We start from the raw sequence: 25,194 nt of genomic DNA, 5'->3' as shown, positions 1-25,194 counted from the left end.
AAACAGCTGTGGTTGTGATGAGTGCCGTGAAGGAGGGCTTGTGCAGAGATGACTCAGGCTTGTGGCAACAAGAAGAGAAAGGAAAGATGGCCAAGGCAGATGCCCCTGAAGAAGCGGTAAACAAGTGTTATTCAGAGTGATGTGGCCACTTCTCCGTAGGCGAGCGTCACGGCATCTGCATTCCTTCTTAGCTTCCTCCTGAAACACCGATGAATCTGTAAGCTTCTGGAGAGAGGAGAGTCAACCAGATTATCAGAGACGATGGTCTGTGCAAGTTCCGAGACTGAACTCACCGTGTAATACGGATTACCTGACATTTGAGGGATGTAAGGGCTAATAGTTTTTTAGAATCAAAAGTGTTGGGGAGACATTGTGGTACAGCAGGTTAAGCTGCCATTTGAGATTCCTGCACACTGGGATTCCTGTGTTCAAGTTCACTTTTGCTTCTGATCCAGCTTCCTGCTAATGTGCACCCTAGGAGACAAGAGATAATGGCCCAAGTTCTTGGGTCCCTGCAACCCACACAGGAGACTCAAGTTGAATTCCTTGCTTCTGGCTTCGCTGGCCTTGTGCTGGTTGTTGTGGGCATTTGGGGACTAAACCAGTGGATGAAAGATACCTGTTTCTCTCTGTCTCTCTGCCTTTCAAATAAACAAAAAATAAGCATTAAAAAAGTGTATGGCCTTAGGACTAAGAAAGATAATAGGAAAACTAAGAACAAACCTCTACCAAATTATTTTATTTCCAGGACTTGAACTTTTCCTGGCCAAGGTTCCTGGTGATTAGCATTATGACATTAAACCAGACACAGTCAGTGTGGAAGGCCAGGGGGCTGTTTTTTGAATATGACCTAATCCAGGCCACATCATTATTAGTCAGGGCTCTTGTCTTTTCTTCATCAGATAAACTAACAGTTCAATTAGTAGGCAGGCTGTTTTCCTGATGTGTGCTTGGCTTTCTATGCATAGGATTTTGAAGTACATTTTGCTGTTTTGCTGTATGCCTTGAGCACTTTTTGTTGGTATCATTTCCATTCATTAGTTTGCTTTGCTTATATATGAAAATGGTGGTCATTGTTAGCAGGGGTTGTCAGTTGCCAGGGCCTTATTGAGTGAACTTGGTCCCTAAGCCCTTGAGCAGCCTTTGCAGTGAGCAAGCAGCCTCGGCCGGCAGCTTCCCCTGGACCAGGTAGCTCCGCTTGAGAAGTATGGTTGAACTTCTGCACGGGCTTCCACCCAGTTGAATGCCCCAAGTTCACACGTGTGAAGAATTCAGCTTGCCTTAGTAAGACTCTTATGAACAGAAAACACTGTGTGTTTCATTATTTAAGTTCAGAGCTTCTTCTAAAGCCAGACACATGGGCCGACGTCAACGTTGTGCTCAGCATGGTCCTGGGAGCAGGGGCTGTGGCAGTGAATGGTTAAGATGACATCATCTTTCTCCCCCTGGGGCTCATCTGGTGCATACTGGTGCCGTGCCATCCTGCTGGAGTTATCTGCCATCCTTCTGATTGGCAAACAAGCCACACTGTATATGAGGGTACTTCTGAACATTCATAGAAAGTGGAACTAAAACTATGAGTTTATTTTGGTGCAAATAATTCAAAATCCATGCATAGTTTTTTCACAATATGCATTTTCCATATATCTTGAAAGAATTTTTATACCAAAAATTTTTTTGCACCCAAGTAAACTTATACTTCGTTTTCCATGAACTTTTTCAAGTACTTGCATATCCTCTTAAAATCTTTGTGTCTACTTCTTTGCAACTCCTTTCTTTGTTGCTCACTGTTGAGTTACTGTTTCTTTACAAATATACACTCACCACTACCACCTCCTTTTAAGCATTTTATTTTTTAGCTTCTTTATAAATTTGGAGCTTAAGAAACCCCAAAGTAAGTTTTCTGGATGATTCCTTTTTTTATTCTGCTCTGCAAGCAGTTTCACCTAGTGGCAGTGTTCTGGTGCAGCGAAATACCCCATTCCTGGGGCTGATGCCATGGCTCACTTGGTTAATCCTCTGCCTGCGGTGCCGGCATCCCATATGGGCTCCGGGTTCTAGTCCCGGCCGCTCCTCTTCCAGTCCAGCTCTCTGCTGTGGCCGGGAGGGCAGTGGAGGATGGCCCAGGTGCTTGGGCCCTGCACCGGCATGGGAGACCAGGAGGAAGCACCTGGCTCCTGGCTTCAGATTGGCACAGCACCGGCCGTAGCAGCCATTTGGGGAGTGAACCAATGGAAGGAAGACCTTTCTCTCTGTCTCTCTCTCCCTCTCACTGTCTATAACTCTCCCTGTCAAATAAATTTAAAAAAGAAATACCCTATTCCTGTGTGCCTCACCCCCCCAGTCCCTGAGCGGCTGAGGCTCTTGATTTTCTCATAAAAACAGTGTGTGCTGATCAAGGCATATTTTCTGGTATAAGAAGGTACTTCCAAAAGCTCATGGGAAATGGAGACAAGAGATAAGTTTACAATGGTACAGAAGTGGTTTTGCATGGCACTCAGTTACGTGCCAGAGCACTCATGTGTGAGCAGAGACCTAAGTGCCACGCATGGCCTCATTTCTGTGGGTGTCTGTCTGGAGCAAAGCTTGTGTTGAAGAGGGAGACGGTGGATGCTGCCTCTGCTCCTCAGGCCTCTTGGAGAACACAAGCGAAAGCACAGACTCTCAAAAAGTAGCAAAGCCCCTTTACTTGTCTGCCCATAGCCAGGGCGTCTTCACTAGAACTCTGATAGCTGGCTTGATGAAAACAAAGATCTAATAAGAAAGAAAACTTGCCTGACATCTTGAAGCAAAATTGGCTAAGGAAATGGATTTGGGAAGGAATATAAACATGTCAATACCTCAGCTTATCGACTCTAATTAAAGTTTTGGCTTCTGGCCTAGTCTTAACTGTGATTAAATTTGATATAGTTTTTGTGTATCTTCTCAGTTCTGGTTTTTGTTTAAGAAGAGGAAGTTGAATGTTAATATATTGAAATTATAAGTACACATTTGCAAATATAGCTTAAAAAATGACCTTTTTTTCTGAACCTATTAAGTTCTGTTCTTAGGTAAACAGAACACAAATTTAAACTTTTGCAAAGACTCCTTCAGGTTTCCTAAACAGATTCCAGAACTAATAAGGTTCCACCTATGTAGCTCAAGTAGAATTGCCAAAGCTTTATTTGAAATGGCAACTTTGGAAGTATATCTCATGGTACCCATATTTACAGTATTATAAATGAACCTCTTTCCGAAGCTTTGGAAGGAAGTGGTTATTGCAGAGTTTTGTCTACTTTTCTCAAGTCAGGTGCTAGCTCTGAGAACATGACTCATGACAACCCAAGAAAAAAGCATGAATTAACAAGTATGAAGTAAGGTAGTCTTGTGTGTGGGATTCGTAGGAGTCTGACTGTCTTTAACTCTCAGGGACCTGTCTCAGTCTGTCACTATATTGTAATTCTCATGTCTGTCAGCAAAACGTTTGGGTATGTTAGAGGCTGTGGGAGGGAATCTTTGAAACTGTGAACTTTGACCTATCAGCTGAGCAGCCAAGACCTCTTTCTAAGTCACGGTTTCTCCCTTGAAGCAGATGTACCAGAGTCATGACATTTCCTGCACTCCATTCAGATATGCAGTTGTGAGACAGGAAAACACTTGTTTTGGGCTATTTTCCAGAAGAAGTCGTCTTGATTTGATAGAAATGCAGACTTCTCCAGCCATGCCTACTTGTGTGTGTGGCGGTCTGGTACCTTGAACAGATCTCTGTACTGCAGGTCTTCTGCCAGCTGCTCCCGTGCCACATACTGGGTTTGCAACAATTTCTCCCTGTGCTCAATGCTAGGGAGACCTTTGTTGCCTAAGCACCAGTGCTTCTCTGATTGATGCAGGCAGTTCAGGCAGCTCAACGTGTACGTCATCCCTGGGATGGAACATTTCATTCCTCCAAGGTGCTGGCCCTCGTCTCGCTGTCCTCTAGTCCAGTTCTGTCAACCCCAATGGTTTTAGAGCACATGACCATTTCCTTGACTGATGACCATAAGATGTTGGGGGCACAGGAGACTTGATCTTGCTCTTCCATTCACCTGGTGCTTTCTCTGGCAAAGACTGGGTGAAGAGTTCCATCCCTTGTTCTCTGGCCAGTGTCAGGCTGCACTGTCTTAAGTTCAAGGTAAAGTTTACTTCAGTAGACCTTTTTTAGTCCATCAGGCTGGGTTCTTGGAAGCTTCTGTATACTTCTTGTCCCAAACCCAGTTGTACCTTTCAAACTACATCGTGTCCCTGTTTGCAAAGATTAGCCTGGTTCTTTTCCCAGCGTTAATTCTATACTGAAGAACAAGCTGGAAAAGGAACTACAAAAGCCATTTGGCAGGCTGCTATTTCTCTGTCGGTTGCTATGGAAACCGTGATGGCTGCGTGGAGTGGGGGGGTATTAGATAATAGCAGGAAGTTTGTGATGCACTGGAGGTTTAGATGCCAAAAGCCTTGTTTTTCTAGCAAATTACCCCGGGATGAGCGCTGCTGTTCATCAGCTGATCCTGCACACACAGGGGCTTCTGTGCTCCTCAGGTGGCTGAGCTTAGGCAAGCTGGGCCTTTCTCTAGCCGCTCTTCTTGGAGGTATCTTCTCAAGGATGGCAACCCCCTTGGTTGTCTGGCACTGGAGGAAGCATGTGATACCTCCAAACTCGGAAGAAATCTTGAGACCAAAGAGCAGAGAAGGGAGCTCTATAGAGGGAGGAAGAGTTTATCAGGGTGACTTACACGTAGGATTCTAGACCAGGGTGGATGGGCAGTCAGGGTACATAAGACTTCCTCTGCTTGGCTGCAGACAGCGGCAAGGTTATATGCTGTCACAGGTAATGGGCAGCTGGAAGTTTGCACTCGTGTTATGACATTCCTTGACTGCTAATCAGGTATATGCCCACAGACAACTTGCTGAGCTGTCCCACCTTCTCCAAAAGGCTCCTGATAGCATTTAAACTTCATGACTGGAGAAGGAGGCCAGTTAGGCAGGTGGTTAGCACCCTTAGTGGGCACTTTGCTGTCTGACAGTTCACATCACTGGAAGAGATGGTTGTAAAAGTGGGCCTAACAGTGCAGACTCAGTGCAGACTCAGAGCAGTCAGTGAACTGGAGATCCTGGTGCCACGCTTGCTGATTGTTGTGGTGGTGTTGTTGTTTTAATACACTACTGGGAAGATTGGTGTATAAATAGATCAGCCTGATGTAAGTATTGATATTTTTGCCTAGGACTTTAGAAAACATGAGGATGTTAGGCTCCAAAATAGCCTAACTAGCTCGACGAGAGCTGTGCAGTGTTTCATGGAGCAGTGACTGAACGGCCACCTGAGCCTGCAGCCCCCACTGCTGTCACCCGTCCTTATTACCCCATCTTCTGGTTACGGCAGCAGCTGTTGTGAGAGATTATAAGAAACACTTGAAAGAAAGTGGTGACAACCATGGTCTTTTAAAAACATACCCTATGAAATTCAGAAAACCAGGTTTTATTTTCTATCCCTGTCCCTGATGTGGGTAAAAAGCGCTCGTCTGCCTCATTTCTAAGTATTCCTTTTTTTTTTTTTTTTTTAATGGGAGTGATAATGGGGAGCTACTTCATGGGAATAACCGAAAAGTTTCCCCATGAAAATTGTTGCAGTCATCAGTGACTTTTTTAAGCTGTTATAAATGGTAGATGTCATGGTGACTGATCAGATGTGGAAATTGAAGAAGGAAATGAATCGCACTGAAACTAAACTGCAGAGCTCCCTTGGCCTGCAAAATGGCATTCCCTGAGAGCGCAGGAAGGCTCAGGGCGGTGAGGCGGCCTGTGGATCAGGAACGGTGTTGAATTTTGGAATTTTTGACACCTGTGTCTTTGGAGGTTGTAGGTAGGTTAATTGGTGTGTATGTGGGGTGTGTGTGTGTGTATAAATGTATAAAGACAGGTAGTCCTGATAGGATTTGAATTCTCTTCAATGATGACTTGGAGTCATCATTTGCTTCCTTGGGGCTTTGTCTCTGGGTAGAATCCATGATCTGATTCCCACTGGAAATAATGAACTTTTGCAAAGAACCTGCCAGTTTTGTTTTGCGATGGTGACAGTGCTTTTAGGGGCACACCCTCCTCCCAAAGGATTCCTTGTGTCTGTGTGATTAGGTGTGGTGTATGCATACTTGACTCTTTCTAAGCTTGCCCCTGCGGTGGAGTTTTTTTATTCTCTTTGCCATACTCTAAACTATTCCTCAGCCGTCTGGTGATCTTCCCAACTCTGAAAAGTCCCATTTGCACAGAGCATGGCTGCCTAGATGGAGCAGGAAAGCACAGTGAGTTGAGGATGGCGATGGAGGCCGTGCCCTGGAGCAGCGGGAGCCGACATCAGCAGCAAAGCAGGAGATGAGATGGGAAAGTGGGTAGGGACCTGCGGAGCCTCAGGAAGGAGTAGATTTTCTTTTAAGTACATCAAGAAGCCCCCGAGTTGTGTTACGCAGAAGAGTGACATGGTCTGACTGACAATTTTAGAAGGTCACTGTTGCTACTGCGGGGAGCCCAGACTAAGCTGAAGCAAGAGTAGAAGCAAGGAGACTGATTTAGGAGGTTGTTAGACCATGTGTCTACCTGGATCAACGTGGAGAAGCAGGGGTAGGGGACAGGGAGGGAAGGAGAGTTGCAATCTCCTAGAGACAGCTGGATTTTTAATTAGGATAAGGAAGTAGAGGGCTCCTTCGTAGCTCGCTGAGCTTGAGCAGTAGACAAGTTTGCTCTTCTGTGAATGGGAATTCCAAAGGACACAATGGGAGGATGCAGGAGCGAGAGAGTGGTGAGGGGTTATGTCTAGTCAGGTTGTGTCCAGGAACGATTTGGGAGTGAGTGCTGTGGTATTAATGGCTGGCTGGAGAAGCTTGGCACTTTTGCTAGGGCCAGCAGGCTGCCAGGCATGGTGGAATTCATTACTGGCTGCTCTTAGAAGGCACCGGGCATTTGTTGTGCTACAGACTTGGGTGGAAGTTCTCTCAAGACAGCAGTTCTTATAAGCTGTATTTTTTAGAAATAATGTATTGCCAAAAATGGAACCTTGATCACATGAATTCTTCCGATTTCACATGCATGTTCAGTGTAGCTGGAATGGCTACGACTGTGTATTGTCAAGCCAGGTTTGTTTTTGCTTAACCTCAGTAGCTTCTGAACCGCTGTACTGTATCTACAAGCAGTCAACAGTGAACACAGCCAACAGGATAGCACTCTGCCATTTATTCTTCAGTGGTGTCCAGTTGAGCAGGGAAGGTGGATTTCTGATTGATATTTTGGGCCGCAGTAGTCTGCTTCTGATGCTGATGGAGAGAGCCTTTGCTGCAGCCAACAACTGCTGAGGCCTCCCCCGTGCTGTCCTGTAGACGAGTGAGGCACTTGGGAGCTCCTCCACTGTCAAGCTCCTAAGATCCCTTGGTGTGTGTGGTATCGGACGATTGACTACACATACGGGTCCTTTCTGCCTGCCCTTCTCATTTGCCTCAGCAGAACCTTCCAAGCCAAATGAATGCCACAAATCAGGAAAACATTTGATGAAGCCATAAACACTTGCATGTGACAAGTGAATGTAAAACCATTTTGAACCAGTAACCTCAGGGATTGCCAATCTGTTTTCCAGTTGGGCTCTTACTTTAGCAGATCTTATTTCATAAATAGCGGCATCTGTTTTTAAAGTGATGTATTTCAGATCAATGCTAAGGATGCCATCATTTAAAGAGCAGTGTGAGTCAGCAGCACAGCTCTGCCTGGAGATAACTTTGTGGGGTCCCAGCCTTGTTTTCTCTCCATAATTTCTATAACCAATAGATTCTGTTTATGTGAGATTTTAACAAATGTATTGCCATTATGGACAAAAAGTCCAGCTGTATGTTTGTGTCAGGAGCAACATAGCAACCCAATGGAGCTGCAAACTTGCATGATCCAGGAAGCAGTCTGGAACCCAGCCAGGTTTTCCGGAGCAAGGCAGCATCACAATTTGGGAAAACAAGTCAAAAAGGAAATGACCAAAACAGAGACATTATTGCCATAACCATAAGCTGGGTGATGGAGCTGGTAAAGAGATAGCAAGTAAGTAGGTGCATTTAGTTTCCACCTCTTCCTTTCCATCTGCCACAGAGCCTACGCTCGTCAGGCAGCTCCACTGTTTATCTGATCCTTGGACTGGAGACCTGGGAAATCTTGGTTGCCATCTTGAACAAAACCTTTTTTGACCCAGCAGATGTTCTGACGTCTTAGGTTTTTTGCCCTGTTTTTGAAGCACAGTTTCTGGAATGAGTTGTTCACATCTGCACTCTCCATTTCCTGACAGCTTAACTCACCTGCTCTCAAGCTCCTGCCCACCACTTGCCTAAAAGTATATGGATACCTCTGACCTCAATGCCTTTCTTCTGCCATCTCTGCTTCTTTCTGGGGATCTCCTCCATCAGTACCCATTTCCTGTGCACAGAACTGCTCTTTCTGCCTTCTCTTGGCTTCTGAAATACTGTCTTGTATTGGTTATTTTCATACCTTTCTCACTGCTGCCGCTCTGTCTCCTTTGAGGTTGCTTCCTTTACCTGCAATCCCTTAAAAATGGGTATTCAAGATTCTCTCTGATTCTGTTATCTTTCTCTCCACAGAGAGAGGAGATTATAAACAACTGTAGATTGTAGACATCATAAGGCCTCTTGTCTGTCTTGTTTGTCATTATGCCCCCAGCACCTAGTATCATTTTGTGTGTTCTGTTTGAATAAGTAAATAAATAGGATCTAATTTGCTCTTAGGGCTTTAACCATTCCTTCTTTGGTGGGGTGACTTCTCAGCTTTGACTTTCATCTCAAAATCCGGTCATCACTTTCTCCACATTTCTACTTCCTAACATCATATGTAACTTCCAAGCTGAAATGATAAAATTGGAATCTCATTGTTCTCTCAGAAAAAGTCCACAATTCCACCTGCTGTTGAGTGCACTTAGATTGGTGATACCATAATTCTCTTGTAACTAAGTAGCTTTCAGCTCTTCCTTGTTCCCAAGTTTCTCATGTCTAATCAGCCCTCGAGTCATTATGCTTCCCTCCCTGCATGTCTGAAGAACCCTTCCCTCTCACAGCAGCCATCTTCATCCACGATTATTATTATTATTATTTGACAGGCAGAGTGGATAGTGAGAGAGAGAGACAGAGAGAAAGGTCTTCCTTTTGCTGTTGGTTCACCCTCCAATGGCCGCCGTGGCCGGCGCATTGCGCTGATCCGAAGCCAGGAGCCAGGTGCTTCTCCTGGTCTCCCATGCGGGTGCAGGGCCCAAGGACTTGGGCCATCCTTCACTGCCTTCCCAGGCCATAGCAGAGAGCTGGCCTGGAAGAGGGGCAACCAGGATAGAATCCAGCGCCCCAACTGGGACTAGAACCCGGTGTGCCGGCGCTGCAAGGCGGAGGATTAGCCTGTTAAGCCACAGCGCCGGCCCATCCACGATTATTTTTAACCACATGTCTAAAATACTAAACTGACCTTTTCTGCCCTGATGTTCTTAATTCCAATCTTTGCCCTCTGTTTTGTGTCCAATGCCCAGATGCCAGATATTATTTTCAGAAACAGTTGTTTTCTGTTTCCATATCTCTCTCCTCTCTCCCCTCTTGCAGTATTAATTAAGCACATACTACATGCCAGGTACTAGGCTCAGCTCTGAGGACAAAGCAGTGACCATGACGAACATGGTCCCTGCCCTCATGGAGGTCAAAGGAGTCAGACAATAGTCACATCAGCCGAGACAAATTATTACAACTTGTGGTTAGGTGTCAGTTTGGATTTTTTTGTAAGTGCAGTGAGAATAAATAGGTTGAGATGAGATCTGGTTTGCATTTTTAAAAGATCACTCCAGTTTCTCTGTGAAGAATAGTTTGGGAAGAGGCAAGAGTATGAGACGCCAAGGTGATGGCAGCAGTCTCAGTGAGCAGCTGCTTACTTGGACTAAGATGGCAGTGGTGTTAAAGAGAAGTGAGATGCCTGCAGTGATGTTTGGTTGTGAACAAATAGGACTTGCCAATAATATGTTAGATGCAAGGCTAAAAATCAATTGATTATTGGGTTTCTGACTTGAGTGGTTGGTAGAGGTGCTATTTAACGAAGGAGGAGTAGGGATTTTTGCACTGATTCTTTCCTTGTTTAAGGAGTTCTTTCTTCTCCATGCTACATTTGAGATGCTGAGACTTCCAAGCATAAAATAGGCCACTGACTTTATAAGTCTGGAGGTTCAGATGCCAACCCTGTGCTACTGGCCTCATTTGGGAATTGTCAGAGTACCAACAGTAAAACACTAGTAATAGCAAGTGGATAGAGCTGACTCTGTCCTAAGTGCTTTCCATTGAATCCTCCAATAATCTTGCAAAGCTGATGCTATTGCTATCTCCATGGTACGGGCGAGACGCCTGAGACACAATGTGAAATCACTTGCCAGAGATGGCTCAGATAACCATTTGTTGAAATTAAAACTAAAGGAAAACTGTGGAATTGTACATTATCACTTGGGGCAGGAGAACACAGAGGGGCTAAGAGGCATCGCTTTGTTTCCTACATCTGAAGTCTTAGTTCGCTTCCATTGGAGCAAAGTATAAAATGGAAACTCCTTAACAAGATTGTCAAAGCTTGGTGTAACATATGCCCAACCAGCGTGGTCTATGACTGTTCTGTGGGTGGTGCTCCACTCTGCTCTATTTGTCCTTTGCTCTGTCTTGGGCATGCTGTCCACATTTTTAACCGAAGGCCTCTCCAGGCTTCAAGGGCCTTCCATAGCCATGAAGCCTTCCATGATATGTCCAGTGCCAGTCAGTGCTTCCTGTGCACTTGGGAAACGAGAAATAGGTAGCAGTAGGCTTCTGTGTTGTTTTCTTTGCCTTTCTGCTCATCTGTGTGATGTTTTTATAAGGATCTTCTCAGTAAAAAGATGGAAGTTTCTTTGTTTTGTTTTATCTCGTTGAGGAATCAGAGATGACTGGGAAAACCGAATGCTTCAGTTATCGGAGATCAGCAATTTGGAAGCTTATTTTGCCCTGAACTGCCTTTCTGGTTAGTCAGGGGTGAGGTGATAGCTGTGATACGTGGAAGAGCCCACGTGCCCTGGGCTTTCGACTGGGCATCGCTGTGTGGAGTGGCAAAGCAGGGGAGGAGGTCAAAGAAGCACAGCAGTGACAACTGGCCTCAGGCGCTTACGCACCAGCCAGGGTGACTGGCATGGGAGTGACAGAAAGCAGTCAGGTCGTGGGGCCCTCTGTGGCCCAGCTGGCCAGCCGCAGCCCTTGAGCAGAGTTTGGCCTTCAGATGGGTTTATAATACCCAGGGCTTTAAAGAAACTGGAGTCGTTTGCCAACATCCATAACTCAGGACATTTCACACCTCCCAGTTTCTCTCTGGAAAACCCAAGAGAGATGGGGTGACAGCAAGGGAACGATGGGCTGCAGCGGCTCTGGGGCAGAGCAGCCACTGCCTGTGTGCAGGCTTCTGGTCCTCCCTGGTCCTCTCTCCCCACTGCGATGCACTTGACCCACACCCCTCACTTGTGCTATTTGTGGGTGTTCATGGCCTCCCTCCGCAGTGCAGTCTGGGTGCCATATAATTAGGGCAAGAACTCTTACAGGATTTCAGAAAGACCAGAGCTTCTGGAGAATATAACCTGGCAGGAAGAACATACTCTGGCTTTAGAGGCAGGCAGACTGACCTTCAAGCGCTAGCCCTGCAACCTGCCAGCCTTTGCCTTAAACAAGTGCTTACCCTCCTGCTCCCTTTGCCTATAGTGCAGTGGCCAGTGCTGCCTCCCTCCCCTCCCTAATGGGGTTGTGCTGAGGGTTAGCAGTAATGTGTAATACCTACCATGCCTGGCACCCCAGCATGTGCCAGGGTGGAGCTTGTGTCAAAAGTCTAGCAGGAAGCCTTGAAAGTACCTGGAAGTTGGTAAAGAAAGAAACATGAAAAGGAATCCAACAAAAAACTCCAGATAGATTAAAGAGTTAAATCTAGAAAATATGAACTCTGTGTGTGTGTGTTTAACTAAGAGGAAATGAGGTTGTATATTTAACTTTCATCAGGATGGGAAAAGACCTTCTAAGCACAAAAACCATGAAAGAGAGCCAAAAAAAAAAAAAAAAAAATCAGCAAAGTGGACGCTAAAACTTTTGAGCTATTCTATGTTAAATATCATAAACACAGTTATAAGGCAAATATCAAGTAAGAAAAGTATTTGTAAAAAGTGTGGCAGACAAAAACTATCTTACTGTGTGTGGTTACAGACCAGCACAAAAACAACATGCCCACGGAACAATAGACAGAGGATCCGAATAGAGAGTGCACAAAAGGAGAAATCCTAGTAGCAAAACTGTTGAGCTGGGCCATCAGTAAGAGGACTTGAGTGTGAATGAGCTGTCATTTCTCCCCCTCACCATTATCAGTTGACAATGTTCAGCTAAAAGATGGGCACTGTTAGAATTTCCTCACGAGTTATATGTCGCTGGCACCTTTTCAGGAAAGCAGTTTGGTAGTAGAAATCAAATGTCTTGCAGTTCATACCCTGGGGTCCAGTAATTCACTTTTTAAGCATATATCCTAGAAAGGCATGTAGTAATGTTTTGCGTCACGTCTACTTGAGGTAGCTTTTTCTCTAAAATGTAGTGAACCTGCTGGTATATGGAATCTCAGCCTGCAGCTGGGTGCCCCCTCACTGCTGTATCTGTAGTACTGGCACACTGACACATTCAGGTGGTCTGGAGGTATTTGTGAGTTTAAAGAAGGAAGGGTATGCTCACAGGGACGGATATTTTACGGTGGGACCCCTTATCTGTGTCTTCACTTTCTCTGGTTTCAGCCATCTATGGTCAACCACAGGCTGAACATAATGAATGGAAAATTCCAAAAATAAACCATTCTTGGTTTAAAATCACTTTTATTACAGTATATTGTTAAAATTGTTCTGTTTATTATTAATTATTCTTGCTCATCTCTTACTGTGCCTAATGTCTAAATTAAAGTTTGCTACAGGCATATGTGTATACAAAAATGATAGAGGATTCAGGATTATCTATCTACTGGCATCTGAGATCTATCCCACTGGATAACGGAGGGCCCACCGTGTAACCATATTTCTGAAATATATACAACATTTCTGAAGTGTTGTGTCTTTAAGGATGTAGACAGATGCTTATGGTATGATGTTAGGATGTAGAGTTCATGATTGTATATATAAAATGTATGTGTGTTGGGGGGGTAATATGGGAACTCCGGGCGGTAGGGTTAAAGGTGACTTTTCTTATTTTCTTGGCACGTCTCCTCCATCGTCCAGCACAGATTTATTGATCTTCCTCAAGAGCAGGACCACATAGGCTTCCCCTCCTGGAGCTGACAGGCGGCTAGGAAGACAGACGTTGAATGAGGAATTACAAGGGCAGCGGCGTTTACTCTCGTGAACTTAGGCTGTGGTTGGAGACAGCGTGAGAATGTTGAGCTGCCTTAATATAAAAACATGTTTTTTGCTTTTCCCCTCTACTTGTAAGGTTTCAGATATGTGGAAGACCAAGGACATGCACGAGAAAACCCACCCTGCAGATTGCTTGTGACCCTCAAAGCTTTTAACTGGGATCCAGAATGGAAAATTTTATCTTCAGCAGTGGTTTATCTGAGAGTGTGTTTTGTTTTGAAGAAAGTCCTGAGTAAATCAAAAGGATTCCAGACATGTGTTTTGCTAACTTAACCATGTGTAACGGCTGCGAGCTGCTCCTCTAAACAGTCTGACCCCTGCTCCTGCTGTCGCGTACCTGTTTATCAATCTGGGCACTTGGGCCCAGCCACGTGCGCTGCGCTGGCCTTTTATCTGCTTCCTGTTGGAACAAGTCTCCATGCACCATGGTTAAGTTCAATGGTGGCACCATGGTCTGTTGCCACTCTGGCTTCAAGTGAAGGATGCGTGTGTGAGCTCTGTGTTGCCTTGGCAGGACTCCTTGCCCTCTTTCCTGCCTGTCTCCGTCTGCAAACTAGGAATGCATGTCCTAAGCCAAGGCTGCAGGCAGCAAAGTAATAACATGACTCCTCCCAGTGGGTACTGTGTGTGTGTGTATGTGTGTGTAGGAGAGAGACAGAGAGACTCCCTCATGGATTGATTCATGGGGCTGCCTCCACTTGGAGGCTAACCTCTTCTGCTGTGGCTGATGGGTATGTTGCACGTCATGCATGCAAAGCCAATCTGAGGCTTTCTCTCATTTGAAAAGTTAATTCGGATTTTAGGGCATTCAGGGAATTGTCTGTCTGTCAGGCATCACTTTCCCTCATGGCTGATATGCTTCTCTTGCATTTGGAGTTCCCTTTCACTTGCAGGTGTGTTCCTGCCTCGTGTCCCAGGTGGAATTAAAATATCCACTTCTTCTCTTAGCACCCCCTCAAGTGGCCAGGTGGAATTAGAGTGCTTACTTCTCTTAGCACCGCCACCCCCATCGTGTTTTCATTGTCTTAAGAGATCTTTGCCTCACAGTTGTCCTGTTTTGTGGTTAAGTGTCTTTCCTCTCTGCTTCATTTCACTGTCCTTTTCCTAATGTCTGTACTTGATTTATAGATTAAGCCCACGTTGCTCTCCTGCTTATGTCAAAGGTAGCGGAGATTCTGCTTCTGGCTCTATTGAGCCTTGCTCTTGACTCTGCAGCCTGTCTCATGGACAGAGCACTCCCTTCTGCTATCTCCAGCAGGACATGCATTTCCACTGTCTGGCATATTTTCTCTAAAAACAACCTTTTGCTTTCCGAGATGACCACTGAAGGGCAGGGTCACCTTCCCCCTGCCGTCTGGTTGGCTGAGTGGTCAGAGGTAAATATTTTGATGCTTACGTCTTATTGGAACAGAAAAGGTGGCAGACATAGCTAAAACCAATTGCTGAATCCAAGTTATTTCAAACTTCTGCCTGGAAAAATTATGACTGTTCTTGACAAAGTCATTGCCAAGGATTGGGGCCTGGAATTTAGACTGTTTATGCAAGTTCATCGTTGTTTTGATTTTTGATTTTCCTAGGGGAAATCATTGTAAACAGTTAAGTTCTCAGAATCACCCCTACAATAATAAACATAAACACAGCATCACACTGAAATCAATCCTGCAGTAACCCAAATGTAACCCCTTACGTCGGAAATGAGGCCGATGAATGGAGTGGCCCATCAGTTCTGCCCAGATGGGGGTGGAGAAATCAGGAAGCTTCTCTTTGCTGCTGCAAGCAAGGGACTTGCTCATGCACGCCCTTGTCAGCTTGGAGGAGGAGCAGCACCACCTGTGGATTGCTGTGCAGGCTGCGCTGGGAAAACTCATGACAATATTGGACATGCATTGATGAATGGGAAAATGTAAATACAAGGCATTTTTATCCAAAATATTCAGGAGTTGTAATGCATTCTCAAAGGCTTAAACAGCCAGGCTCAAGGCAGAGCTCCCTTCTTGGAGAAAATCATGCTGTTGTCTGTTGTGAAGAGACAGGAAGATTTCTCCAGAACACCAAGGCAACTTTGGGAAAGGTGTGACTAGCTATTTAACATGGCTACCAACCAGTGAATTAGCGTAAGTTATGAAAACATGAAGCAGAACTCGTATCTAGTCTTCTAAGGCCATGTTTTGCAGTGGGACATTTAGCCCACAGTGAAGATACCCTGTCCCACATTGTTGCACTTGGTTTCAAATCCTGGCTCCAGCTCCTGACTCCAGCTTCTTGTTAATGCAGAAATGGTGAAGGCTCAAGTGGTTGGTTCTTGCTACCCACAAGAGAATGCTAGATGGCTCTGGCTCTGGTCTAGCTCTGCCTGAAGTGGGCATTCTGGTCGTGAACCAGTAGATGGGAGCTCTCTCTCATCCTCTCTTCCTACCTCTCAAATAAACAAATAACATTTAAAAGGCCATGTTTCCCACTTTGACTATGTTGAAACATTCAGCATAGTGTAAAGCAGGTGTAAAGAATTCTTGTATAAGTGACTTTTAACTCCTTCATAGAGCTTTTCTGCACCTTGGCTGGTGATACTAGCGGCAATAGCTGGCACTTACCCTGCAGATACTCCATGCCAGTCTCTGAGTGATTGACAGCATCTGTGTGTGCAGATCCTGTCAGCATCCCCACTTCACAAATGAGTTCATCGGGATGCAGAGAAGTGAAGTAACTTGTCCAAGGCCAATCAGCTGCGAAGGACAGCCAGTCTGTGATGCTCACGGTGTGGCTGAGGGGGAAAGGGGTCCATGTCTTGCTGGCTGGCAGCTTGTGTTGTATCCTGATCACACACGCCGAGTGCAGTGAGTGCTGTTTTCTAGGAAGAGAACGGAGACTACACCTACGTGGAGAGGGTGAAGATACCTCTGGACCACGGGACCTTGTTGATCATGGAGGGAGCGACACAAGCTGACTGGCAGGTGAGGACGGCGAGTGATGTGTTTGCCTGCCTGGGCTGGTAGGGGGCACCCTGACTGCCGAGGAGCCCTGGTCTCTGAGCAGACCAGTGCTGCAAAGCCAGTTGCTTTGGTAATGAGAAAGAGGCAGTACAGGGCCATCAGGTCCGAGGAGGTTGGATCCTGGGGAAATCCACCAAGCAGCAGCTGTGTGTGCAACACAACTTTCTGTGATTCTGGAAGTACTCTCTCTATGCTGCCCAACGTAGCCACCATCAACCACGTGTGCCTGCTGGCCGCCGTGTATGTGGCTAGTACATTCAGAACCCAGACTTTTATTTCAAATAACTTCTACTGCATTGGACCATTGGCTGTCCTATTAGACTGCACGGCTCCACAGGTAGGCCAGGCCATGCTTAGGCTGGAGCCTCACGCACATCCCGTCATGCCTCTCTCTGGTCTCATCCATCAGTGTTTTCCTTATGAGATCTGGGACAATGGCAGGCATCCGTGAGGAGGGGCAGCAGTGGAAAAGAAGAAGCTGTCTCGCCTCCAGGGCGCTGGCCTGGCGCGGCGGGGTCAGCGTGGGGAGTGATTTCCAGAGGAGGAGGCCTTTCTCCTGAGGACTTTTGCACGTTTACCCCTTGCTCGCTGAAGGGAGGAGAAAAGAGGGAAATCTGTGTCTCATAAATAAGTTTGAAATCATGCTGAACTTGATATGTGTGTGTACTATGTCAGAGAGTAACCAGTATTTCCATTTAGCATCGAGTGCCCAAAGAATACCACTCGAGAGACCCGAGAGTGAACCTGACCTTTCGGACCGTTTACCCAGACCCGAGAGGGGCCGCCCGCTGATGAGAGATCTGAGAGAAGCTGCACGGAGACTGGGCCCACCCTGCCACCCAGAGGAAGTATCCAGAGGCCGGCCTGGCCGACCTCGGGGGTGGCCATGAGGCCCCTGATGGGGGATCTGCTCCCAGCTCAGCCCTCTCCACAGCCGTCCAGCAGCGCGTGGTGGGAATGTGTGTGCTACAGGAACGCTTACTCCCAACTCTGTCACAAAACCCCATGTTATCTTTAGGCAGATTAAAAACGGCTGTGTGTGGCTGCGCTCATGGATGATTTTGTCCATAAGCGAGATTCCTCCCACCCTCCCTGCTCGCACTTGGGGAAATATGAATGGACTTGTGCCTCTGCGGAAAGTCTGCACGTGTGTGTTCCTTGTGATGCTGGTGAGGTGGCTCCAGAGCCTTCCGTGGGCAGACAGCTGCTGACACCCGGAGGTGGCCTTGCAGGCTTGGCTCAGGTCTGCCCCGACACCCTGACACATTGACTGTGCACTGCTGCAGTGGAAAGGGGACATGCTATTGAGCCGAGTCTTCTCTCCTGTCCATCTGCCTGGGACACAGATTGGAGGCCTTGGGTGGAGGATGAAAGCAGTGTGATCACCTGGACGGCTCGTGACACCCGAGCAAACTGTCCCCTCCTAGGGAGGAGATCATGCAAAGTGGCAGGCGGAGGCTGAGGCTGGAGAGCCGCAAACGCTCTCCTAGTGACAGCTGTTCCACGTAGATTAGTTTCCCCCAGAGAATCAATGGGGTCACTGAACCCCCCGCCAGACAGAAGCGAGAGCAGGCCTCCAGGGAACAGACTCCATTACCCAGTGGTCGTGTTCACCTTGGGTTCCAGTAGCCCGTGACTAAGGCTGTCTTCTGACTCAGTGTTCGCTTACACACACGTTACCAAGGTTCAAGGGTGAGTCTGTGATGTCACCAAGGTTCCCAAAACAGAGCACAGTGGCTGCCCCCTCTTGCATCAGAAAAACACGTGTCTTCTTGACCCCGTGACTCAGGAGCAGTGTGCCAGAAAGAAAGAAAATGAATAGAAATGGAGGAAAGTGGGGCACGTGAGCTAGAGTTTCTCTCTCTGCCTTTGGGGAAAATGTGTAGTGTCTTCTTTCTTTTCATCCGTTTCCATTCTATGTTGTAAGATTGAAGATCCCCATGATCCTAATGCAGTGCCAAAGGCTGGGCCAGCTCCTACCCAGAGCTCGGGTGCAACACTAGGCCTGCCAGGCTCTGCTCCCTGAGAAGCTGCCTGGCTCCTTCCATTATAGTTCCTGTTTGGGGTGTGTGTGTGTGTTGTTAGATAACTCCTTTCTCTAAGAAATGCTAAAATCCTTTACAAAACGTGAGCAGCATGCAAAGCCTTCCTACTAAGGAGGGCCACGTCATTATATAATCAAAGCAAATCTCTGTTTAATTCCTGGTTGTTCCCCTAGTAAAGCAAACAAAACCTGGCCAGGGTGATACAGCCAGCGCTGGTTCTGGTTGGACACGTGACACTGGGAGATTCCTCTTCCATTCCTTCCCAGTGAAAGAACTGGCAGATGGTGCCGAGTCCTGCAGCCTCCCTCCCTCCTAATGGAGGGTCGTGATCTCCCCTTGCATCAGCTGTGCATTTGAGCGCCTCACTCGTCATCCCCCATCCCCGTGTCTGGCAAGGAAGTGAATTCCTGTTCCGCGGCAGACGGGTTGGACCACCCCTCGGGTTTCTCCATCAGACGGCAGCGAACTGCAGCTCTTGTTGCTTGCTCACGCCATAGACACCATATGCCAGAACTGCCATTTTTTTTTTTTTTCACCACTAAGATAATGTCCGCTCTGAAACGTCAGGGGGTGGTTGGCATGGAGTCAAACGGGCTTTTGGAGTGGACAGGAATTCTAGACCGTGGCAAAGGACAGCCATGCTCAGCCACTCTGCCCGACTGGTTCTTCCTCTCCTGGTGGTCAGGCTCACCTAGGAATGAAGGACAAGGACATTCTATTCACATTAGGTCTAAGGCAGAGGAAGCAAGTGCAACAGTTATAGCATGAAGAAAGGGTGAGTTTTTGTGTGTTTTTCAGCTGTCCTTTTTGTTTTGAGCTTCAGCCTAGCAGGCTGTGTCCTAGGAGCTTTTATATTAGTCCTTGCCACCGCCCTGCAGGAGACACTGTTCCCCTTATAGAGACGAGACTGCATCTCCAGGAGGTTAAGTAACTGAACAGGACTTGCAGAGTGAGAGCCAAGTTCAAACCACGGGCTCAGTCCCAAGCCCACGTGCTTTCCCCATGCCATGCTGAATTTAGGTGGAAGGAATACCCCACCAGGCCTCCTGGAAGCCTGAGCCTCAGGACTTGTCCCTGCAGAGCTGGCCACCATGACCCACAGGCCACCTGTTTGTCCCCTGGCTTCCCTGTGTGTCAGGGCAGGCATCTGCCTGTCATCCCTCCTAATCAACGTTGACATCTCCTAATCAGAAACCATGTTGCTGACCAGACCGGCAGTTGGCCACTGAACTGAGAAAGCTCATTTTCTGGGGCACAGAAGCTGTTTTCCGGTGAGTTAGGCAAATTCTCAACCAAACTCCTGGTGCATACATCCAAGCAGGTACTTTGAGAGGTAGGCGAGTTTGCCCCTTATGGTTCCTCCTCTCTTTGTGATCTGTGAGTCCTTTTGGGGACCCCGAATGATGCCCAAGTCAGTGGGAGGCTCCTTTGTAATAGGTACCAATGCCACTACTCTGGTCAGCAGAAAGCCCAAAGAAAAAGTCAGGCTCCACACTGAAAATGCCTTGCCCACAGGCGGCTTGTCTTGAAGCACAGGTCGGAGCAGTGAAACACTCAGCGTCAGACTGTATCCGCAGTACTGAAATGAGGATCTAGGGTAGGCACTGGTCAGATCCCTGCTAATGCTCCCTGGGAGGCAGAAGATGATGGCTCAAGTGTTTGGACCTTTTGCCACCCGCATGGGGGACCTGGATGGCCTGGCTTCAGCCTGGCCCAGGTTTTTCTGTTGTGGGCGTTTGGAGAGTGAGCCAGCATGATGGAAGGTCTAGGTCTCTGTCTTTCACTCTTGCTCTCGCTTGCCATTCAAGTAGATGAAAATAAACATTAAAAAAAAAAAAAAAATCCAGGATCCGCTTTGCTCTCTTGTTGACTAAACCACTAGCTCCATCACTAATTCAGTTTTGGTCACAGCTAATGCAGCTGTCATTTCCTTGTGGTACCCTCTCCCCGCTGCCTCTGTGGTTGACCTGAGCTTGCTTTAGTACAGGGCAGGTCTGTCTGCACCCAGTCAGTGACGGGCACTGGCTCCTGAATTGTGTCACGGCAACCCCGAAAGAGTTAAGCAGGCCTTGCAAGGAGCAGAAGGCTCCAGTTGGAGGGTTTCAGAGAGAGTGTCCTGACACATGACGGCTTCCTGCCCTGCTGAGAATACTTCTTCCTTGAATTCTGGCAGCTTTTCCTTGGCTGCAGAATATCTAAGACCCACTTTGCCTTTTCTGGTCATAAACACTTGTAGTGTTGAATCTGAAGTCTTGATTACTTTTCTTAACAGTGCTTTTGAAAAAGCTGAATGTTTCCATAGCGATGCATTCTGTTTGTTTAAATCTTTCCTTATACACGATTCCACCCACACCCTCTCTTCAGAGGGACCTTGTTCACAACTACCCTCTCCCTCTCTGCCCGCCGGGTTCTCTAGACGGACCTCCCCCAACCCCAGCATGAGACCCCTTGGCCCCTGTCGGATTTGGGTTGCTGGAATCTGTTCTCGGACGTGATTTTTTTTGGTGTGTCGGCGGTCAGTAAGGAAATGACTTTGCTGTTTACTTATACGGGAGGAGAACGTAGACTGATGGTGCTTTTCCCGGCTGGTTTGGCACTGGTATGGCTTCTTGTTAGAAAAACCTACCCCAGCCTGTGGACAGAGCCCCGTACCTGCAGGGCTGTGGGTTTTAAAGCCCAGGGTGGGGAGGGGGAGGGGCAGTGTCAGAAAACAGTGCTGTCATCCAGGTCAGTCAGTGCTGTTCAGAGGGCCATGAAGGACATCGTTTGTTTTGATGATTTCTGTGCTGTCAGCCCCCATCCGGGGAAGGCTGATGTCACACTCCCTCAGCACAGGGACGGTCCCTACTCCCCTGTGATCTCCAGAAGGGCTGACCGTCACTGCTCCAGCAGGGCCCTGGCCTCCCAACCCCCGATCCTCAGTCCTGGTGGCCAATTCTGGTTTTTATGGAAAAGAAAGAGAAGGTGGGAGTGGGGGGAGTGTCTTACCCACAATGGGAGTTATACCCAGAGGCAGCCCTGTGGGATGGGGCGGGCTGTTTGTAATCATGCGGGACCAGTGTTTACAAGATTCAGGGATCCAGTGGCCCGTGGCACCTGCTGGTCACTGTGAGTTCCCCGGCTGGAGTCCGTGGGTGGTACCTGCCTGGGAGTTGCGGGGCGGGAGGAAGCCATGGGTAGGGGGCGCTCAGCCACCCACCGCAGGCAGGGTGAGTGTGGAAGCAAGAGTGCACAAGGCTCTGCTGGAGAAACTTGCTGGAGTGGATGTGGCGGGAGGCTCCTGCCCCAGGCACCCTGGGCGGGGCGGGGGGGGGGGGGGGTAGTGCTCCGCACTTACACAGGGACGGAGGCCGCCCAAGAAGTGAAGAGATGTGGGTACCCTTACTAAAGGATGTTTGTGGGGTGGCTGGATGCAAAATGCTAGGAGGTTTCCCCAAAGCTCTGGCCCTGGGGATCCAGGCTGCTGGGACCACCCAGGTACTACGCAGGAAAGTCTTAGAGAGCAGGGAACCCACAGAAGTGTCCCCTCTGGGCGCTCTGTCCAGGGATTAATGGCCCATTTCTTCCCAGTACCCTCTCCCTGACCTCAGCCTTTCTCTTGTCTCCTGGAGCAACAGGGGAATGTAGGCAGTGGCCTGGAGGTAAACACCAAAGAGGGGAGGTGTGAACCTGTGGATTCTCCCTGGATGCCTGCTCTCTGTGCTGTGCCCCAGGGGAGGTGGGCTAGGGACCTCTTCTGCTGCTGTGGCCCTTTGCCTCTGGGCACCCTGCAAAGGGTGAGGGTTAGGGTCTACTCTCCCCATTGAATAGATGAGAAAACTGAGGCCAACGCACATTGTGCAGCATCTGAAGGGGCTGAGGCAGCAGTAGCACAGAGACATACTGTGTCAGGTGTCTTGGCCCGTGTTCTTTCCACCACTCGGAATGACTTGGTACAAGTCACAGCGCCTCTGGGGCTGCCCTCCAAGGAATAGTTTTGATGGCCTCAGAGTGTGCACCAGCCAGGTGGCTCAATATGTGGCAGGGGTCCCTGCTTTAGCTTGGGGGGCAGCAGCATCCTGCTGAATACAGCGCAAGCCCAGCCCTTCAGCAACTGGGGAGTGGAATTAGCAGGACAACCTCAGGCAGTCCTGACCCCAAGTCACCTTTGTGTTCCAGTCCCAGTCCTGCCTGCAAGGGTACAACTGGGCAGCAGCAGCTTTGACCCAGCCTCCCACCCCAGCCTGCTCTTCCGTCAGAGCTGCTGCCTGAGCCCTTGCCAGAAGGGAGGGTGGAGAAGCCTCAGGGAGGGAGGAGAAGCCTCAGCGGGACTCGGGCAGACCTAGCCTTGCATCCCGGCTCCACCTCTCCTAGCTACGTCCCCACGGAGCAGCCGGTCAGCCTCCTGGCCTTGTTTCCTCGGCTGTGAAATGGCAGTGAAGCAGCCCCCGGGGGGAGAGGGGAGGGCCGCGAGGGTTATTTCATGCATGGAATGTGTCTGACATGAACATACTGGGTCATGCAATGCTTTAAGTGCAACCTTCCCCTTGCCCTACTAACTCCAACCTTAACCTGTATGATGCGGGCAACCCATCTATGGCCAGCGGATGGCCCAGTGACCCTACCCTGGCCCTCGGCAAGCTCCCCTGGTGCCTCTGCAGTCTGCAGGGGTTGGGGACACAGAGGCTTTCGGAAGGATGGCTGGAGTGACAATTGGGCCCCAGTGAGGCTGTTCACGTTTAGGCCCAGTGGCACTGAAGCCACTCCTCAGAAGTTATTTAGAAAAAAACCAAAGAGAGCTCCCAGACGCCAGAGTGGCCTTGGACGGATGTGTGACTGTCTCACGGCAGCCCCACCACCTCTCCCCAGGTTACTGGTCTCCTGACGCACCATCCCTGGCTGGATTCTATCACCTTATCCCCTGGAGGTCAGTCCTGGGTGGCCTCCAGCACCCCAAGCAGTTCCGACTCAGTCAGCCCCAGTAGCTTCATGGTTTCCTTGTTTCTGCAACCCATTTCTACACTCTGCACAGGAAGCCTTGGCCTGGAAAATTAAACGAGATTGCTGGGCTGGAGTTCTGTTCGAGGCCAGGGCTTTTATGTCCAGAGGGTGTGTGTCTGCTGCGGCGGGGGATTATAAAAGGAAGACACAGCCCCTTCCATTATAGAACAAGGACAATGTGGCTTTCGTTTGCATTGGGAAAATGAGTTTTTTCTCTTCACTACAAAAGGAGTATGTATTTGCAAGAAAAAAAAATTTTTAGGCTAAAAACTCATTTGTAACTTCACAAGCCATAGATGATAGCTTTTCAGATTTTTGCAATGTATTCTGTCTACACGTTTGTATCCTTTTAAAGTAACACCAGACAGACTTCCAGTCTTATAGCCTTTTCCTCCTGACACACATCCATGCCTGACATTAAGCACTGTTCTGCATCATCATTTGGAGTGGCTGTGTGTGTGTGGGGGGGGGGGGATGCAGTCGTATGTGATCGAATAAGCTTCTTTGCACCAGATACCGATTCTTGGTGGTGGCGGTGATTTTGCCGCGAGTGACAGTGTGTGGATTTTGGAAACCATAAGAACGAGTGGTAGGAGGCAGGGTGGTGTCGCACCTGAGAGCTCACACTTTGGCCTCATTCAGAGGACGAATCGATTAGTAGCTGGAACAGGTAGCAGGTTTACAGAGTCTGGCACTGTTGTTAAGTGCTTTACATGTATCAGTGCCGGATCTGTTAATGCCCACAGCAGTCCACGCAGTAGACCCTCCTTTTTTTTTTTTTTTTTTTTTTTGACAGGAAGAGTTAGAGAAAGAGAGAGAAAGGTCTTCCTTCCGTTGGTTCACCCCCAAATGGTTGCTACGGCTGGCGTGCTGCGCCGATCCGAAGCCAGGAGCCAGGTGCTTCCTCCTGGTCTCCCATGCCGGTGCAGGGCCCAAGCACTTGGGCCATCCTCTACTGCCTTCCCGGGCCACAGCAAAGAGCTGGACTGGAAGAGGAGCAACCGGGATAGAATCTGGCGCCCCAACTGGGACTAGAACCGGGGGTGCCGGCGCCACAGGCGGAGGATTAGACAAGTGAGTCACAGCGCTGGCCAAGTAGACCCTACTTTTATTTGGTACCATCCCTTCCCTGTGTGTAGCTGTCCTGTAGCAAAAACCTCTGTGCACATCTCGACCGCTTCTTAGAATGAATTCCTGGAAGTGGGGCCGCTGGCCCGGATCCAGAAGGCTGTGCATGGCTTTAAGGCTTTAAATCCATAATGTAAATGGCACTCTGGGAAGGGCATGCAACTTACCCAGCTGCCTTTGGATCTGAGAGGCTCCCACTGTGCTTTGAGTGCTGACTGTGTACTAAGTGCCACAGCCGATAAAGCCTCCCTCCTTGAAGAAGCTGTCCTGGGCCTGGCACAGCCTAAGTAGGGACTTGTATGTTTCAGCCACCATTTGCGAGATCGCTGTTGTTTCATGACGTTTGTTGGGAAACCAGGATACACAGTTCAAGGTGAGAGTGAGGGTGAGGAGGGGTTCTGCCTACAAGCACTCCGGGGGTTGGTGGAACAAGAAAAGCGTCATGTGGGATGATCGTGGAAGGCTGCATGGTGGAGGCAGTACGTGGAGAACAGGGAGGAGAATGCTAAGTGACAGCCCCCAGGCTCATAAGCAGTACCCTGGGCTTCCACTGGGAGCACTGGGAGGAAGACGGACCCAGGTCAGGCCCAGGAGCCCACTCAAG

The 25,194-nt window shown here is 48.3% G+C and overlaps 1 protein-coding gene across 6 annotated transcripts in view; it reads left to right on the top strand.

Moving 5' to 3' along the window:
* Positions 1-21,079, top strand: part of ALKBH3 (alkB homolog 3, alpha-ketoglutarate dependent dioxygenase) — a 44,555-nt gene extending 23,476 nt beyond the window's left edge. For 2 of the 6 annotated variants that reach the window (XM_062196277.1, XM_062196278.1), the window contains exons 9-10: positions 16,300-16,398; positions 17,137-21,076. In XM_062196277.1, the coding sequence (XP_062052261.1) occupies positions 16,300-16,398; positions 17,137-17,229 (192 nt within the window). In that variant the 3' untranslated portion in view covers positions 17,230-21,076. The other 4 variants (XM_062196274.1, XM_062196273.1, XM_062196276.1 and 1 more) reach the window with 4 other exon arrangements.
* Positions 21,080-25,194: the final 4,115 nt, after the last annotated feature.

This window comes from Lepus europaeus, chromosome 7 (genome assembly GCF_033115175.1).
Source record: "Lepus europaeus isolate LE1 chromosome 7, mLepTim1.pri, whole genome shotgun sequence".
NCBI classification, from domain to species: Eukaryota; Metazoa; Chordata; class Mammalia; order Lagomorpha; family Leporidae; genus Lepus; species Lepus europaeus.
Note: the sequence above shows the minus strand (reverse complement) of the source record. Positions and strands in the feature narration are given on the sequence as shown.